Source organism: Oncorhynchus nerka, unplaced genomic scaffold, assembly GCF_034236695.1.
Source record: "Oncorhynchus nerka isolate Pitt River unplaced genomic scaffold, Oner_Uvic_2.0 unplaced_scaffold_910, whole genome shotgun sequence".
Taxonomy (NCBI): domain Eukaryota; kingdom Metazoa; phylum Chordata; class Actinopteri; order Salmoniformes; family Salmonidae; genus Oncorhynchus; species Oncorhynchus nerka.
The window spans coordinates 75,949-93,563 of NW_027040392.1; the positions used below are offsets into that span (position 1 = coordinate 75,949).

At 41.4% G+C, this 17,615-nt stretch overlaps 1 protein-coding gene across 1 annotated transcript; it reads left to right on the forward strand.

Annotated features, from left to right (window-relative positions):
- Positions 1 to 244: 244 nt before the first annotated feature.
- On the forward strand, positions 245 to 10,990 carry LOC135570735 (ribonuclease inhibitor-like). The gene is made up of 8 exons (XM_065016676.1): positions 245 to 261; positions 758 to 952; positions 2,226 to 2,399; positions 3,073 to 3,246; positions 6,112 to 6,285; positions 9,307 to 9,480; positions 9,832 to 9,878; positions 10,249 to 10,990. Exons 1-8 carry the CDS (start codon positions 245 to 247, stop codon positions 10,776 to 10,778), a joined length of 1,485 nt encoding a protein of 494 aa, XP_064872748.1. The 3' UTR covers positions 10,779 to 10,990.
- Positions 10,991 to 17,615: the final 6,625 nt, after the last annotated feature.

Genomic DNA, 17,615 nt, shown 5'->3' on the forward strand with positions numbered 1-17,615 from the left:
TGCATCCTGCTTGTTCAGCTCAATAACGCCCATACCTGCTTTCCGTCAGATTATAATGATGACAAGACCCTTGCTGTTCCTGCACTTAGCTAAATGCATTCTTTTGTATGTGTATTATCTAGGATCAGCAGACTATGTGTCTCCTCAGTTTCTAGCGTGTCCAGCTATACTAAAAATACTATACATTCCTCTATTTTACAGCCCTATGCTTTGGCTCTGCACTTAGCTCAAAAATATGCGAACTATGTCTATTGGTCATCAGTTAGTCATTTGACTGACCCCCTCCTTCAGCTATTCTATACATCTTATGCATTTGCCCATGTGTTATATTTTCACCCACAACACACATAGGACACCAACAGGACACACACACACACTGGACACACATAGGACACCAACATGACACACACACACACACACACACACACACTGGACAGACATAGGACACCAACAGGACACACACACACACTGGACACACATAGGACACCAACAGGACACACACACACACACACACACACATAGGACACCAACAGGACACACACACACACACTGGACACACATAGGACACCAACAGGACACACACACTGGACACAATATGTTGCTCATTACCTTCCACAGCAATAATCGTTTCACCACAGGGGTGTTGTGGTTAACTAACTGGATATTCTGTTAATTTTCACATATCAATCACAATTAAAGGTTAATTGTCCTTCTACATGTACATTCTACTCATTAAATTAACAGTGTGTTTATGAAGTCATGATGATCTCTTTATCAGGCTGTCAGGCTGTGGAGTCACAGAGGAAGGCTGTGCTTCTCTGGTCTCAGCTCTGGAGTCAAACCCCTCACATCTGAGAGAGCTGGATCTGAGTAACAATGACCTGAAGGATTCAGGAGTGAAGCTGCTCTCTGCTGGACTGGAGGATCCACACTGCAGACTGGAGAAACTCAAGTATGTAGAGGGTTTATGTCAATGTTCATATCAGAAATGTTTGACTTATCAGGCTAGTTAAGACAAACATTCTAACCACCACTTGGACAAAGTTATATGCTGTGAGTGTGTGTGTCCAGTGTGTGTGTGTCCAGTGTGTGTCCAGTGTGTGTCCTGTATCTGTCCATTGTGTTTGGCCATTGTGTGTGCTTTCAAACACACACGGGCATACTTTACACATGCACACACTGGACACACTGGCAAGACACACTCACTAAACATTCACACTGGACACTGTGGTGGCAAATCGGTTCAAATATGACACAATCAAGAACTTTGAATTCAATTATAGACTTTTAATACAAGAGTATAGCAAGCCGGAGTGCTCCGCGGAACACACACCTTTTCCAGAGCCCTGGCTCCAGTATTTATCCACATATTGCATATGAGCCCATCCCACATGTAAATTACGTTACATTCCAATCCGTGCATCCTGCTTGTTCAGCTCAATAACGCCCATACCTGCTTTCCGTCAGATTATAATGATGACAAGACCCTTGCTGTTCCTGCACTTAGCTAAATGCATTCTTTTGTTTGTGTATTATCTAGGATCAGCAGACTATGTGTCTCCTCAGTTTCTAGCGTGTCCAGCTATACTAAAAAAATACTATACATTCCTCTATTTTACAGCCCTATGCTTTGGCTCTGCACTTAGCTCAAAAATGCGAACTATGTCTATTGGTCATCAGTTAGTCATTTGACTGACCCCCTTCTTCAGCTATTCTATACATCTTATGCATTTGCCTATGTGTTATATTTGCACCCACAACACACATAGGACACCAACAGGACACACACACTGGACACACATAGACACCAACATGACACACACACACACACACACACACACACACACACACACACACACACACTGGACACACATAGGACACCAACAGGACACACACACACACACACTGGACACACATAGGACACCAACAGGACACACACACACACACTGGACACACATAGGACACCAACAGGACACACACACACACACACACACACTGGACACACATAGGACACCAACAGGACACACACACACTGGACACAATAAGTTGCTCATTACCTTCCACAGCAATAATCGTTTCACCACAGGGGTGTTGTGGTTAACTAACTGGATATTCTGTTAATTTTCACATATCAATCACAATTAAAGCTTATTGTCCTTCTACATGTACATTCTACTTGTGAAATTAACAGTGTGTTTGTGAAGTCATGATGATCTCTTTGTCAGGCTGTCAGACTGTGGAGTCACAGAGGAAGGCTGTGCTTCTCTGGTCTCAGTTCTGGAGTCAAACCCCTCACACCTGAGAGACCTGGATCTGAGTAACAATGACCTGAAGGATTCAGGAGTTAAGCTGCTCTCTGCTGGACTGGAGGATCCACACTGCAGACTGGAGAAACTCAAGTATGTAGAGGGTTTATGTCAATGTTCATATCAGACATGTTGGACTTATCAGGCTGGTTAAGACAAACATTCTGACCACCACTTGGACAAAGTTATATGCTGTGTGTGTGTGTGTGTCCTGTGTGTGTCCAGTGTGTGTCCAGTCTGTGTCCTGTATCTGTCCATTGTGTTTGACCATTGTGTGTGCTTTCAAACACACACTGGCATACTTTACACACGCACACACTGGACACACTGGCAAGACACACTCACTGAACACACAATTAACACACAATGGACACACTGGCAAGACACACTCACTGAACACACAATTAACACACAATGGACACACTGGCAAGACACACTCACTGAACACACACTTAACACACACTGGACACACTGGCAAGACACACTCATTGAACATTCACACTGGACACACATAGGACACCAACAGGACACACACACACACACACACCAACAGGACACACACACACACACACACTGGACACAATATTTTGCTCATTACCTTCCACAGCAATAATCGTTTCACCACAGGGGTGTTGTGGTTAACTAACTGGATATTCTGTTAATTTCACATATCAATCACAATTAAAGCTTAATTGTCCTTCTACATGTACATTCTACTGGTGAAATTAACAGTGTGTTTATGAAGTCATGATGATCTCTTTGTCAGGCTGTCAGGCTGTGGAGTCACAGAGGAAGGCTGTGCTTCTCTGGTCTCAGCTCTGAGGTCAAACCCCTCACACCTGAGAGAGCTGGATCTGAGTAACAATGACCTGAAGCATTCAGGAGTGAAGCTGCTCTCTGCTGGACTGGGGAATCCCCACTGTAAACTGGAGACTCTGAGGTCAGTATTCCTGTAGTTGGTCAACAAGTGATAACTGTTCACCAGATCCACATGTGTTTACCAGACACACATAGTCCACACCATATGTGTTTGGACAGTGAAGCTTACAGTTTAATGTGGTGCTTTGCTCCAGCATTTTGGATTTGAGGTAGAATGTTTCATATTAGATGACAGTACAGAATGTCACCTTATATTGGTAATGGTGAGAGGTTAGCATGTTTTGTTGTAGCCTCTGTTATTGGTAATGGTGAGAGTTTAGCATGTTTTGTTGTAGTCTCTTTTATTGGTAATGGTGAGAGAATAGCATGTTTTGTTGTAGTCTCTTTTTGGTAATGGTGAGAGAATCATGTTTTGTTGTCTTTTATTGGTAATGGTGAGAGAATAGCATGTTTTTTTGTCTCTTTTATTGGTAATGTAGTCTCTTTTATTGGTAATGGTGAGAGGTTAGTATGTTTTGTTGTAGTCTCTGTTATTGGTAATGGTGAGAGGTTAGTATGTTTTGTTGTAGCCTCTGTTATTGGTAATGGTGAGAGGTTAGTATGTTTTGTTGTAGCCTCTGTTATTGGTAATGGTGAGAGGTTAGCATGTTTTGTTGCAGCCTCTGTTATTGGTAATGGTGAGAGGTTAGCATGTTTTGTTGTAGCCTCTGTTATTGGTAATGGTGAGAGGTTAGCATGTTTTGTTGTAACCTCTGATATTGGTAATGGTGAGAGGTTAGGATGTTTTGTTGTAGTCTGTTATTGGTAATGGTGAGAGGTTAGCATGTTGTTGCAGTCTCTGTTATTGGTATTGGTGAGAGATTAGAATGTTTTGTTCTAGTCTGTTATTGGTAATGGTGAAAGGTTAGCATGTTTTGTTGTAGCCTCTGTTATTGGTAACTGTGAGAGGTTAGCATGTTTTGTTGTAACCACTGTTATTGGTAATGGTGAGAGGTTAGCATGTTTTGTTGTAGTCTGTTATTGGTAATGGTGAGAGGTTAGCATGTTTTGTTGTAGTCTCTGTTATTGGTAATTATGAGAGGTTAGAACGTTTTGTTGTAGCCTCTGTTATTGGTAATGGTGAGACGTTAGCATGTTTTGTTGTATCCTCTGTTATTTGTAATGGTGGGAGGTTAGCATGTTTTGTTGCAGCCTCTGTTATTGCTAATGATGAGAGGTTAGCATGTTTTGTTGTAGCCTCTGTAATTGGTAGTGGTGAGAGGTTAGCATGTTTTGTTGTAGTCTCTGTTATTGGTAATGGTGAGAGATTAGCATGTTTTGTTGTAGCCTCTGTTATTGGTAATGGTGAGAGGTTAGCATGTTTTGTTGTAGTCTGTTATTGGTAATGGTGAGAGGTTAGCATGTTTTGTTGTATCCTCTGTTATTGGTAAGGGTGAGAGGTTAGCATGTTTTGTTGTAAACTCTGATATTGGTAATGGTGAGAGGTTAGCATGTTTTGTTGTAGTCTCTGTTATTTATAATGGTGAGAGATTAGCATGTTTTGTTGTAGCCTCTGTTATTGGTAATGGTGAGAGGTTAGCATGTTTTGTTGTAGCTTCTGTTATTGGTAATGGTGAGAGGTTAGCATGTTTTGTTGTAACCTCTGTTATTGGTAATGGTGAGAAGTTAGCATGTTTTGTTGTGTCCTCTGTTATTGGTAATGGTGAGAGGTTAGCATGTTTTGTTGTAACCTCTGATATTGGTAATGGTGAGAGGTTAGCATGTTTTGTTGTAACCTCTGATATTGGTAATGGTGAGAGGTTAGCATGTTTTGTTGTTGCCTCTGTTATTGGTCATGGTGAGAGGTTAGAATGTTTTGTTGTAGTCTCTGTTATTGGTAACTGTGAGAGGTTAGCATGTTTTGTTGTAACCACTGTTATTGGTAATGGTGAGAGGTTAGAATGTTTTGTTGTAGTCTCTGTTATTGGTAATAGTGAGAGGTTAGCATGTTTTGTTGTAACCACTGTTATTGGTAATGGTGAGAGGTTAGCATGTTTTGTTGTAGTCTGTTATTGGTAATGGTGAGAGGTTAGCATGTTTTGTTGTAGTCTACTGGTCGAAGTATTTTGTGTTTATCTTCATGTTTGGATCAGGCCAGGGTGTGGCATGGGGTTTTGTATTGTGGTGTGTTTTGTCTTGGGGTTTTGGTGTGTATTGGGATTGTAGCTAGTGGGGTGATCTAGCAAAGTCTATGGCTGTCTGGAGTGGTTCTCAATCAGAGGCAGGTGTTTATCGTTGTCTCTGATTGGGAACCATATTTAGGCAGCCATATTCTGTGAGTGTTTTGGTGGGTGATTGTCCTTAGTGTCTTTGTTCCTGTCGCTGTGTTAGTTGACACAAGTTATAGGCTGTTTCGGTTTTCGTTACGTTTATTGTTTTGTAGTGTTTGTATTGATTCGTGTAACGTTTGTTTATTAAATTATGGATCGCAATCTACACGCTGCATTTTGGTCCGACTCTCCTTCACTAAAAGAGAACCGTTCCAGACTGTCTTTTGACTGATACTGCTTTTTAACCTGTCTGTTCAGTCTTTAAAAATATTTGTACTATACATGTTTCTATCTACAAGCAATACTTGGATAATTTGTCATTTCTAATAATGATGCATTCATTTATGAATATATGACATGTTTCAGGACACTGATATATCTGAGAATATTCTGCCACTATTTTCACCTCCAAAAAATATCAGTGTGATTTTAATATGATTTGACTCTTTGCAGACTGTCAGGCTGTCTAGTCACAGAGGAAGGCTGTGCTTCTCTGGTCTCTGCTCTGTGGTCAAACCCAACACATTTTTCGTGCAGAGGTTACAGTGTAAACAGGGAAAGCTAAGCTTAACATTTTAATACAACCTGTCTGTCTTTGTATGTCTTCTGTGTTTCAGACTCACTGGCTGTAAACTCACAGACACATCCTGTAAAGTGTTGGCCTCAGTTCTCATTTCAAACCCCTCACACCTGAGAGAGCTGGACCTGAGTAACAATGACCTGAAGGATTCAGGAGTGAAGCTGCTCTCTGCTGTACTGGGGAATCCCCACTGTAAACTGGAGACTCTGAGGTCAGTATTCCTGTAGTTGGTCAACAAGTGATAACTGTTCACCAGATCCACATGTGTTTACCAGACACACATAGTCCACACCATATGTGTTTGGACAGTGAAGCTTACAGTTTTAAATGTGGTGCTTTGCTACAGCATTTTGGATTTGAGATAGAATGTTTCATATTAGGAGACAGTACAGAATGTCACCTTTTATTTAAAGGTATTCATCCATATACAGTCGTGGCCAAAAGTTTTGAGAATGACACAAATAGTCATTTCCACAAAGTTTGCTGCTTCAGTGTCTAGATATTTTTGTCAGATGTTACTATGGAATACTGAAGTATAATTACAAGCATTTCATACGTGTCAAAGGCTTTTATTGACAATTACATTTTTTATTTTATTTTTTTATTTCACCTTTATTTAACCAGGTAAGCTAGTTGAGAACAATTTCTCATTTACAATTGCGGCCTGGCCAAGATGAAGCAAAGCAGTTCGACAGATACAACGACACAGAGTTACACATGGAGTAAAACAAACATACAGTCAATAATACTGTATAAACAAGTCTATATACAATGTGAGCAAATGAGGTGAGAAGGGAGGTAAAGGCAAAAAAGGCCATGGTGGCAAAGTAAATACAATATAGCAAGTAAAACACTGGAATGGTAGTTTTGCAATGGAAGAATGTGCAAAGTAGAAATAAAAATAATGGGGTGCAAAGGAGCAAAATAAATAAATAAATTAAATACAGTTGGGAAAGAGGTAGTTGTTTGGGCTAAATTATAGGTGGGCTATGTACAGGTGCAGTAATCTGTAAGATGCTCTGACAGTTGGTGCTTAAAGCTAGTGAGGGAGATAAGTGTTTCCAGTTTCAGAGATTTTTGTAGTTCGTTCCAGTCATTGGCAGCAGAGAACTGGAAGGAGAGGCGGCCAAAGAAAGAATTGGTTTTGGGGTGACTAGAGAGATATACCTGCTGGAGCGTGTGCTACAACATGAAGTTGAAGCAAAGAATCAATATTTGCAGTGTTGACCCTTCTTTTCCAAGACCTCTGCACTCCACCCTGGCATGCTGTCAATTACCTTCTGGGCCACATCCTGACTGATGGCATGCTGTCAACTTCTGGGCCACACCCTGACTGATGGCATGCTGTCAATTCTTCTGGGCCACATCCTGACTGATGGCATGCTGTCAATTAACTTCTGGGCACATCCTGACTGATGGCATGCTGTCAATTAACTTCTGGGCCCTGACTGATGGCATGCTGTCAATTAACTTCTGGGCCACATCCTGACTGATGGCATGCTGTCAATTAACTTCTGGGCCACATCCTGACTGATGGCATGCTGTCAATTATCCTGACTTCTGTCAATTAACTTCTGGGCCACATCCTGACTGATGGCATGCTGTCAATTAACTTCTGGGCCACATCCTGACTGATGGCATGCTGTCAATTAACTTCTGGGCCACATGGCATGCTGCTTCTGGGCCACATCCTGACTGATGGCCTGTCAATTAACCTGCCACATCCTGCCTGACTGATGGCAGCCCATTCTTGCATAATCAATGCTTGGAGTTTGTCAGAATATGTGGGTTGATGTTTCGATGTTTTGTTCCCAGAGCCACTTAGTTATCACTTTCTCCTTATGGCAAGGTCCTCCATCATGCTGGAAAAGGCATTGTTCGTCACCAAACTGTTCCTGGATGGTTGGGAGAAGTTGCTCTTGGAGGATGTGTTGGTACCATTCTTTATTCATGGCTGTGTTCTTAGGCAAAATTGTGAGTGATCCCACTCCCTTGGCTGAGAAGCAACACCACACATGAATGGTCTCAGGATGCTTTACTGTTATTATAGTGTATTAAAGTAGTCATACGTTTAGTATTTGGTCCCATATTCCATGCCTACAGTGATTACATCAAGCTTGTGATTCTACTAACTTGTTGAATCCATTTGCAGTTTGTTTTGGGTGTTTATCACCATAGAAACTGAATGGTGAATAATGTAATGTCATTTTGGAGTCACTTCACTTGTATTGTCAGTAAGAATAGAAGATGTTTCTGAACACTCCTACATTCATGTGGATGCTACCATGATTATGAATAACAATGAAATAATCGTGAATGATGATGAATGAGAAAGTTACTGAGGCACAAAGATCAGAATAAATGCTGACCTCCCCTATTATTGGTAATGGTGAGAGGTTAGCATGTTTTGTTGTAGCCTCTGTAACTATCTCACTCTATTATTCATGATTCATTCATGATTCATTCAATTCTCAATCATGGCATCACAGTCTTGATGTAGTCATTATGATCCATGAATATGGGACCAAATTCTGTTGACTACTTTAATACACTATGAGTGAATTGGTCAGAATACTTATGACTTCAAATAGACTCAATACATTTTCTAAATTTTGAAACATATATGTATTAAAATATCCTCAAATAAATGGTGACATTATATACTGTCACCTCATATGAAACATTTGATCTCAAATCCAAAATGTTGGAGTATAGAGACACATTTAAAATGTTAGTTTCACTGTCTAAATAGATATGGTGTGGACTGTATACTCAATACAATCTAAATCTGATACCTCACTGTCTAAATAGATATGGTGTGGACTGTATACTCAATACAATCTACATCTGATTCCTCACTGTCTAAATAGATATGGTGTGGACTGTATACTCAATACAATCTAAATCTGATTCCTCACTGTCTGTCACTGTCTAAATAGATATGGTGTGACTGTATACTCAATACAATCTAAATCTGATTGTCTGTCTTCTGACTGATACTGCTTTTTAAACTGGTCTGGTCAGTCAACTATAATATTTGTACTATACATTTTGCTCTCTTCAAGCAATACTTTGATAATGTGTCCTTTCTAATAATGAACCATTCATTTATGAATAGATATGGCAGGTTTCAGGACACTGATGTATCTGAATATGTTGAAAAAATATACTGCCACTATTTTTACCACCAAAGAATATCAGTGTGATTTTAATATGATTTGACTCTTTGCAGGCTGTCAGGCTGTCTAGTCACAGAGGAAGGCTGTGCTTCTCTGGTCGCAGCTCTGAGGTCAAACCCCTCACACCTGAGAGAGCTGGACCTGAGCTACAATCACCCAGGAGACAAGGGAGTCAGACTGCTCTCTGCTAGATGGGAGGATCCACACTGCAGACTGGAGAAACTCAAGTATGTAGAGGGTTTATGTCAATGTTCATATCAGACATGTTTGACTTATCGGGCTAGTTAAGACAAACATTCATCCCACCACTTGGACAAAGTTATATGCTGTGTGTGAGTCTCCAGTGTGTGTGTGAGTCTCCAGTGTGTGTGTGAGTCTCCAGTGTGTGTGTGTGAGTCTCCAGTGTGTGTGTGAGTCTCCAGTGTGTGTGTGAGTCTCCAGTGTGTGTGTGAGTCTCCAGTGTGTGTGTGAGTCTCCAGTGTGTGTGTGAGTCTCCAGTGTGTGTGTGTGTATCCAGTGTGTGTGTGAGTTCAGGTGTATCCCTCAATGACTGTCTGTTCTTCTGCTTACCTCTACAGTGTGGAACATGGTGGAGAGAACAGAATGAAACCTGGGCTTAGAAAATGTGAGTGTTGACAGCTGTGAAGAATATGACTAAGAATAAGTCTTAATTCAAGTTAAGTCAAAGTCAAAGACCATCATTACTTACTTGGTCATATTAAATATCAGCTGTAGTTCTACAGAAATCAGGGACACAAGTTTACAAAGAGTTGCTTTGACAATGTGTGTGTGTGTGTGTGTGTGTGTGTGTGTGTAATTAAGCTGAATAAGTGTGTTTTATATTACCATACAGTATAACTGACAAAAGTCTCAAGTTACCTTAACTTCTCCTTTTGATACCTAGAAACATCTACATTAAATGAATTAGTGAAAAGTGAGTTAACATTCTAATGTGAATGATGATTTCTAATATTGTGTCTGGTTTCATCCATCAGATGTCTGTGATCTCACACTGGACCCAAACACAGTAGACAGACTCCTCTCTCTGTCTGAGGAGAACAGAAAGGTGACATGTAGGACAGAGAAGCAGACGTATCCTGATCACCCAGAGAGATTTGAGGACTGTGGACAGGTGCTGTGTAGAGAGGGTCTGACTGGGCGCTGTTACTGGGAGGTAGAGTGGAGTGGAAGAGGGGCTGTTATAGGAGTGACATATAAAGGAATCAGCAGGAGAGGAAGGGGTAATGACTGTTGTCTTGGATACAATGACAAGTCCTGGAGTCTGTCCTGCTCTGACAACAGTTACATTGCCTGGCACAATGATAAACCCACTACCATAGACGTCCCCTCCTCCAGCTCCCACAGAGTAGGAGTGTGTCTGGACTGGCCAGCCGGCACTCTGTCCTTCTATAGAGCCTCCTCTGACACACTGACCCACCTGATCACATTCACCTCCACATTCACTGAGCCCCTCTATCCAGGGTTTCATCTTTGGGGTTGTGGCGACTCAGTGTCCCTGAAATAATAGTAATTGTCACACAGACATTGTGATATACACACACACACACACACACACTGGACACACACACACACATTGGACACAGTGGACACACACACACTGGACACACACACACACACACACACACACACACACACTGGACAAACACACACACACACTGGACAAACACACACACACACTGGACAAACACACACACACACACTGGACAAACATAGACACACACACACTGGACTCACACACCCACACACACTTGATACACACACACACACACACTTGATACACACACACACACTGGACACACAGATTGGCAAACACACACACACACACACACACACACACACACACACACACACACTGGACAAACACACACACACACTGAACAAAAACACACACACACACTGGACACACACAACACACACACACACACTGGATACACACACACACACTGACACACACTGGATACACACACACACACTGGATACACACACACACACTGGACACACACACACACTGGACACACACTGGACACACACACTGGACACACACTGGACACGCACACAGGACAAACACACACACTTGACAAACACGCACACACACACACACACACTTGACAAACACGCACACACACACACACACTTGACAAACACACACACACACACACTTGACAAACACACAAACACACACACACACACTTGACAAACACACACACACACACACACTTGACAAACACACACACACACACACTGGACACACACACATACACTGGACACACACATGCTGGATAAACACACACACACTAGACAAACACACACACACACTGGACTCACAAACACACATTGGACACAGTGGACACACACAGACTGGACACACACACACACACACACACACACACTGGACAAAAACACACACACACTGGACAAAAACACACACACATTGGACACACACACAGACTGGACACACACACACACACACTGGACTCACACACCCACACACACTTGACACACACACAGATTGGCAAACACACACACACACACACTGGACAAACACACTGGACAAACACACACACACACACTGAACAAAAACACACACACACACTGGATACACACACACCTGCTGGACACACACACCTGCTGGACACACACACACTGGATACACACACACACACACACTAGACAAACACACACACTGGATACACACACACACACTTGACAAACACGCACACACTGGACACACACACACACACTGGATACACACACACACACACACACACACTGGACACACACACACTGAACAAACACACACACACACCCACACACACTGAACAAACACACACACACACTGGACACACACCTGCTGGACACACACATGCTGGATAAACACACACACACACTAGACAAACACACACACACTAGACAAACACACACACACACACACACTGGACTCACAAACACACACACACACTGGGCTCACAAACACACACTAGACACACATTGGACAAAATAACACACTCTGGACAAACAAACACACACACAGTCTTGCCTTTCTATCCAATTTAGGACTCCTCACATTTACATACCTTTTTAGGACCAAAATGTGCATATAAATATATGGATGAGTAATGTAGGGTATGGTAACATTATAGCTGGTTTAACAGTGTATACATATATATGAGATGAGTAATGTAGGGTATGGTAACATTATAGCTGGTTTAACAGTTTAACATATGAGATGATATACATGAGATGTATGGTATGGTAACATTATAGCTGGTTTAACAGTATATACATATGAGATGAGTAATGTAGGGTATGGTAACATTATAGCTGGTTTAACAGTATATACATACTCATATGAGATGAGTAATGTAGGGTATGGTAACATTATAGCTGGTTTAACAGTATATACATATGAGATGAGTAATGTAGGGTATGGTAACATTATAGCTGGTTAAACAGTATATACATACATATGAGATGAGTAATGTAGGGTATGGTAACATTATAGCTGGTTAAACAGTATATACATATGAGATGAGTAATGTATGGTAACATTATAGCTGGTTTAACAGTATATACATATGAGATGAGTAATGTAGGGTATGGTAACATTATAGCTGGTTTAACAGTATATACATACTCATAATGAGATGAGTAATGTATGAGATGAGTAATGTATGGTAACATTATAGCTGGTTTAACAGTACATATATATATGAGATGAGTAATGTAGGGTATGGTAACATTATAGCTGGTTTAACAGTATATACATACTCATATGAGATGAGTAATGTAGGGTATGGTAACATTATAGCTGGTTTAACAGTATATACATACTCATATGAGATGAGTAATGTAGGGTATGGTAACATTATAGCTGGTTTAACAGTATATACATATGAGATGAGTAATGTAGGGTATGGTAACATTATAGCTGGTTTAACAGTATATACATACTCATATGTTCACAAATGCTCTCCATCCAACCTCACTGAGCTCGAGCTGTTTTGCAAGGAGGAATGGGAAAAAATTTCAGTCTCTCGATGTGCAAAACTGATAGAGACATACCCCAAGCGACTTACAGCTGTAATCGCAGCAAAAGGTGGCGCTACAAAGTATTAACTTAAGGGGGCTGAATAATTTTGCACGCCCAATTTTTCAGTTTTTGATTTGTTAAAAAAGTTTGAAATATCCAATAAATGTCGTTCCACTTCATGATTGTGTCCCACTTGTTGTTGATTCTTCACAAAAAAATACAGTTTTATATATTTATGTTTGAAGCCTGAAATGTGGCAAAAGGTCGCAAAGTTCAAGGGGGCCGAATACTTTCGCAAGGCACTGTATATATAACATGTCTTACTGAGCCTTTCCATAAGTCCTCTCCAGTTTCTTCAACTGTCTTCTGACTGATTAGAGCGATGTTGATGTTGTGCGGTGATGTCAGCAGATTACAGATGGCCTTTGCTGATCGCTCATCATCTTCATTCATCAGTGAGTTGACGGCTTGAATAGTCTCATTGGAAATACAGGAGACAGCTGATACAGGCGGTATCGATGGCTTGAATAGTCTCATTGGAAATACAGGAGACAGCTGATACAGGCGGTATCGATGGCTTGAATAGTCTCATTGGAAATACAGGAGACAGCTGATACAGGCGGTATCGATGGCTTGAATAGTCTCATTGGACATACAGGAGACAGCTGATACAGGCGGTATCGATGGCTTGAAAAGTCTCATTGGAAATAGAGGAGACAGCTGATACAGGCGGTATCGATGGCTTGAATAGTCTCATTGGAAATACAGGAGACAGCTGATACAAGCGGTATCGATGGCTTGAATTGGTCCAGAGATAGGGACAGCTGATACATTGGTCCAGAGACAGTTGAAAGCTGATACATTGGTCCAGAGACAGGGGACAGCTGATACATTGGTCCAGAGACAGGAGACAGCTGATACATTGGTCCAGAGACAGGAGACAGCTGATACATTGGTCCAGAGACAGTTGAAAGCTGATACATTGGTCCAGAGACAGGGGACAGCTGATACATTGGTCCAGAGACAGGAGACAGCTGATACATTGGTCCAGAGACAGGAGACAGCTGATACATTGGTCCAGAGACAGTTGACAGCTGATACATTGGTCCAGAGACAGTTGACAGCTGATACATTGGTCCAGAGACAGTTGACAGCTGATACATTGGTCCAGAGACAGTTGACAGCTGATACATTGGTCCAGAGACAGTTGACAGCTGATACATTGGTCCAGAGACAGGAGACAGCTGATACATTGGTCCAGAGACAGTTGACAGCTGATACATTGGTCCAGAGACAGGAGACAGCTGATACATTGGTCCAGAGACAGGAGACAGCTGATACAGGCGGTATTGGCATGTTTACTACAGTATGTACTGTAGACTGTGTTTATTACAGTATGTACTGTAGGCTGTGCTCACTACAGTATGTACTGTAGGCTGTGCTCACTACAGTATGTACTGAAGGCTGTGTTTACTACAGTATGTACTGTAGGCTGTGTTTACTAGAGTATGTACTGTAGGCTGTGCTCACTACAGTATGTACTGAAGGCTGTGTTTACTACAGTATGTACTATATGCTGTGTTTACTAGAGTATGTACTGTAGACTGTGTTTATTACAGTATGTACTGTAGGCTGTGCTCACTACAGTATGTACTATATGCTGTGTTTACTAGAGTATGTACTGTAGACTGTGTTTACTACAGTATGTACTGTAGGTTGTGTTTACTACAGTATGTACTGTAGGTTGTGTTTACTACAGTATGTACTGTAGGCTGTGTTTACTACAGTATGTACTGTAGGCTGTGTTTACTACAGTATGTACTGTAGGCTGTGCTCACTACAGTATGCACTGTAGGCTGTGCTCACTACAGTATGCACTGTAGGCTGTGCTCACTACAGTATGCACTGTAGGCTGTGCTCACTACAGTATGCACTGTAGGCTGTGCTCACTACAGTATGCACTGTAGGCTGTGCTCACTACAGTATGCACTGTAGGCTGTGCTCACTACAGTATGCACTGTAGGCTGTGCTCACTACAGTATGCACTGTAGGCTGTGCTCACTACAGTATGCACTGTAGGCTGTGCTCACTACAGTATGCACTGTAGGCTGTGCTCACTACAGTATGCACTGTAGGCTGTGTTTACTACAGTATGTACTGTAGGCTGTGTTTACTACAGTATGTACTGTAGGCTGTGTTTACTACAGTATGTACTGTAGGCTGTGCTCACTACAGTATGTACTGTAGGCTGTGTTTACTACAGTATGTACTGTAGGCTGTGTTTACTACAGTATGTACTGTAGGCTGTGTTTACTACAGTATGTCTATTAGCAGGGCTATTGGCAGAACAAAATAATTGTCTATTAGCATAACAATAGACGTGTCTATTAGCAGGGCTATTAGCAGAACAATATACTTGTCTATTAGCAGGGCTATTGGCAGAACAATAGACTTGTCTATTAGCAGGGCTGTTAGCAGAACAATAGACTTGGCTGTTAGCAGGGCTATTAGCAGAACAATGGACTTGTCTATTAGCAGGGCTATTAGCAGAACAATATAATTGTATATTAGCAGGGCTGTTAGCAGAACAATCAAATTGTCTATTAGCAGAACAATAGACTTGCCTATTAGGAGGGCTATTAGCAGAATAATATAATTGTCTATTAGCAGGGCTATTGGCAGGACAATATAATTGTCTATTAGCAGGGCTATTAGCAGAACAATATAATTGTATATTAGCAGGGCTGTTAGCAGAACAATAGAATTGTCTATTAGCAGACCAATAGACTTGCCTATTAGCAGGGCTATTAGCAGAACAGTATATTTGTCTATTAGCAGGGCTATTAGCAGAACAATATAATTGTATATTAGCAGGGCTGTTAGCAGAACAATATAATTGTCTATTAGCAGACCAATAGACTTGCCTATTAGCAGGGCTATTAGCAGAGCAATATAATTGTCTATTAGCAGACCAATAGACTTGCCTGTTAGCAGGGCTATTAGCAGAACAATATATTTGTCTATTAGCAGGGCTATTAGCAGAACAATATAATTGTCTATTAGCAGACCAATAGACTTGCCTGTTAGCAGGGCTATTAGCAGAACAATATATTTGTCTATTAGCAGGGCTATTAGCAGAACAATATAATTGTGCCTGTTAGCAGGGCTATTAGCAGAACAATATATTTGTCTATTAGCAGGGCTATTAGCAGAACAATATAATTGTCTATTAGCAGGGCTATTAGCAGAACAATATAATTGTCTATTAGCAGGGCTATTGGCAGGACAATATCACATGTGTTTGTCACATACACATGGTTAGCAGATGTTAATGCGAGTGTAGCGAAATGCTTGTGCTTCTAGTTCCGACAATGCAGTAATAACCAAAGAGTAATCTAACTAACAATTCCAAAACTACTACCTTATACACACAAGTGTGAAGGGATAAAGAATATGTACATAAAGATATATGAATGAGTGATGGTACAGAGCGGCATAGGCAAGATGCAGTAGATGGTATCGAGTACAGTATATACATATGAGATGAGTAATGTAGGGTATGTAAACAAAGTGGCATAGTTTAAAGTGGCTAGTGATACATGTATTACATAAAGATGCAGTAGATGATATAGAGTACAGTATATATGTATACACATGAGATGAGTAATGAAGGGTATGTAAACATTATATTAAGGAGCATTGTTTAAGTGGCTAGTGATATATTTTACATCAATTTCCATCCATTCCCTTTTTAAAGTGGCTGGAGTTGAGTCAGTGTGTTGGCAGCAGCCACTCAATGTTAGTGGTGGCTGTTTAACAGTCTGATGGCCTTGAGATAGAAGCTGTTTTTCAGTCTCTCGGTCCCAGCTTTGATGCACCTGTACTGACCTCGCCTTCTCGATGATAGCGGGGTGAACAGGCAGTGGCTCGGGTGGTTGTTGTCCTTGATGATCTTTATGGCCTTCCTGTGACATCGGGTGGTGTAGGTGTCCTGGAGGTCAGGTAGTTTTCCCCCGGTGATGCGTTGTGCAGACCTCACTACCCTCTGGAGAGCCTTACGGTTGTGGGCGGAGCAGTTGCCGTACCAGGCGGTGATACAGCCCGACAGTTAATAATAATCAGGCAAACCAAGCATAAAACACATGCTGCAGCCCAGCCACCGCTGCAACCCAACTTCCAAACAGGGATTCCAACCAAGTTGCAAGCATCCACTCTGGTTTGGGGGGATTTTTCTAAGCCGCAGTGGCAATGTATTCTGCAAGATCAGTCACATTAGAAGAATGATCTGGGAGAACAAAAATACAACATTCA

Excerpts from the sequence above, each read along its gene's own strand:
- LOC135570735 (XM_065016676.1), top strand. Across the intron at positions 2,400-3,072 it reads TGCAGACTGGAGAAACTCAA|GCTGTCAGGCTGTGGAGTCA; the intron begins GTATGTAGAGGG and ends TCTCTTTGTCAG. Across the intron at positions 6,286-9,306 it reads TGTAAACTGGAGACTCTGAG|GCTGTCAGGCTGTCTAGTCA; the intron begins GTCAGTATTCCT and ends GACTCTTTGCAG.